General features: G+C 60.7%; 1 protein-coding gene across 1 annotated transcript in view; it reads right to left on the bottom strand.

Moving 5' to 3' along the window:
* The window catches only part of IGSF9 (immunoglobulin superfamily, member 9), a 14,211-nt gene that overhangs the window by 3,277 nt on the left and 9,428 nt on the right, over positions 1 to 1,506 (bottom strand). The window contains exons 13-16 of the mRNA XM_009322020.1: positions 1,392 to 1,476; positions 774 to 944; positions 507 to 552; positions 8 to 99 (exon numbers count right to left, since the gene is read on the bottom strand). Coding sequence (XP_009320295.1) covers positions 8 to 99; positions 507 to 552; positions 774 to 944; positions 1,392 to 1,476 — 394 coding nt within the window. The remainder of the gene's footprint in view (positions 1 to 7; positions 100 to 506; positions 553 to 773; positions 945 to 1,391; positions 1,477 to 1,506) is intronic.

Genomic DNA, 1,506 nt, shown 5'->3' on the forward strand with positions numbered 1-1,506 from the left:
TTCGCGCCCCACAGCAGCGTCTGGCGCAAGCTCCGGTAGGGAGACGGCTGCAGCTTCAGCTTCACAGTGCTGTCTGGGCTACCAGAGCCATGAGAATTGCTGTAAGGAAGAAGGGAGCTGCTGCAGCATCCCCATCCCAGCTCTGGGCTCATCTGGCTGCCCCCTGTGTCAGGAGAGCTTGTGCTGGGCATCTGGTAGCAGGTATCATGACCCTACACTGCTACTGCAGGCTTGACAGACCTGCTCCTGTGCTTTCTGATCCTTTCTTCAGCCAAAACTCCCCAGAGGGAGCACCCTGGAGGAGCCCTACCCCATGGCAGACCCTGATCCCAGCACCCCGCTCCTAACGCCCCCTCTGTGACCAGCCCTCGGCCAATGATGGTGGGGGGGATGGCTGCCCCCTGGCCTGTCCCTCTGCCCCCAGCCAGTGGCGAGTGAATGATGGGGAGTGCAGCAAGACAGGGAGGGAGCAGGACAGGGAGGGAGCGTGGCATGGCGTGACTTACTGTGGAGGTAGAAGCTTCTTGCTGGGGGAGAAGACGAGTGGTGGATCTGGAAGGTTATGAGAACACAAGGGGATCACATGGTGAGCAACTCAAAGTGATGATGAGGAGATGGCGGCATCCACTACTACCATCCCTGGTGAGCCCCCCAGCCCCGGGCTGGCTTGTCCCCCTCCCTGGGCACTGGGTCCTGCCACTCTGCACATGATGTTTTGAGCTCTCCGGGAGCTCCAGGATCCAGGTGCCTGCACCCAGCCAGCTGGCTCCTACCTTGCCTTCGCTTCTGGATGCGGGCAGCACGCCGGCGGTTCATGATGCAGGCGGCCATGGTGCTGAAGATGACAGCCACGCTGAGGAAGCAGATCCCCCCGATGACCCCGGCCAGCACCGGCTGCGGCAGGAGCTCTGGCAGCTGAGTGCGAGACGGATACACCTCCATGCCTGGGCCAGACAAGAGGCATGGTTACCCGTGGAGCATGCCAGCACAGTGGGCACAGCCTCCCTCACATTGCCAGCACCACAAGGATAAACAGCAAAGTCTTGGCTCTCTCTCCCCTTGGGGCTGGTCTGCCTTCAGGCAGACCCATGCCCTCTGCCGTGCTGGGTGCCAGGAGCAAGGACGCTCTGTGAAGAGCTCTCCTGCTACCTGGTCCATGAGACCGAAGTCACACCAGATCCACAACTGGAGATGGCTGTTCCCACAGCGTTAGCTTTGTGGGTCCTGCTCTGGACCCTGCATCCCCTGGTCTAGCAGCAGGGACACTTGGGAGCAGGAGCAGCATGAAGGGGTTTCTGTTTGGGAAGATCCTAGACCACACCGGGCACTTTACACCTCTGGTTTCTGTCCCCAGGGCAGGAAGAGCAAGTGGGTGGCAGCCCAGGCCTTACCTGCTGTGGAGACGTTCACCGTATTGCTGGGATCGCTGATGTAGCTGCCAGCAAAGGCCACCAGTCGGAACTCGTAGAAGGCGTCCTGGGGGAGCAGAGGGCCATTAGACTTGTT

The sequence above is a fragment of the Pygoscelis adeliae genome, unplaced genomic scaffold (genome assembly GCF_000699105.1).
Source record: "Pygoscelis adeliae isolate BGI_AS28 unplaced genomic scaffold, ASM69910v1 Scaffold654, whole genome shotgun sequence".
NCBI lineage: Eukaryota > Metazoa > Chordata > Aves > Sphenisciformes > Spheniscidae > Pygoscelis > Pygoscelis adeliae.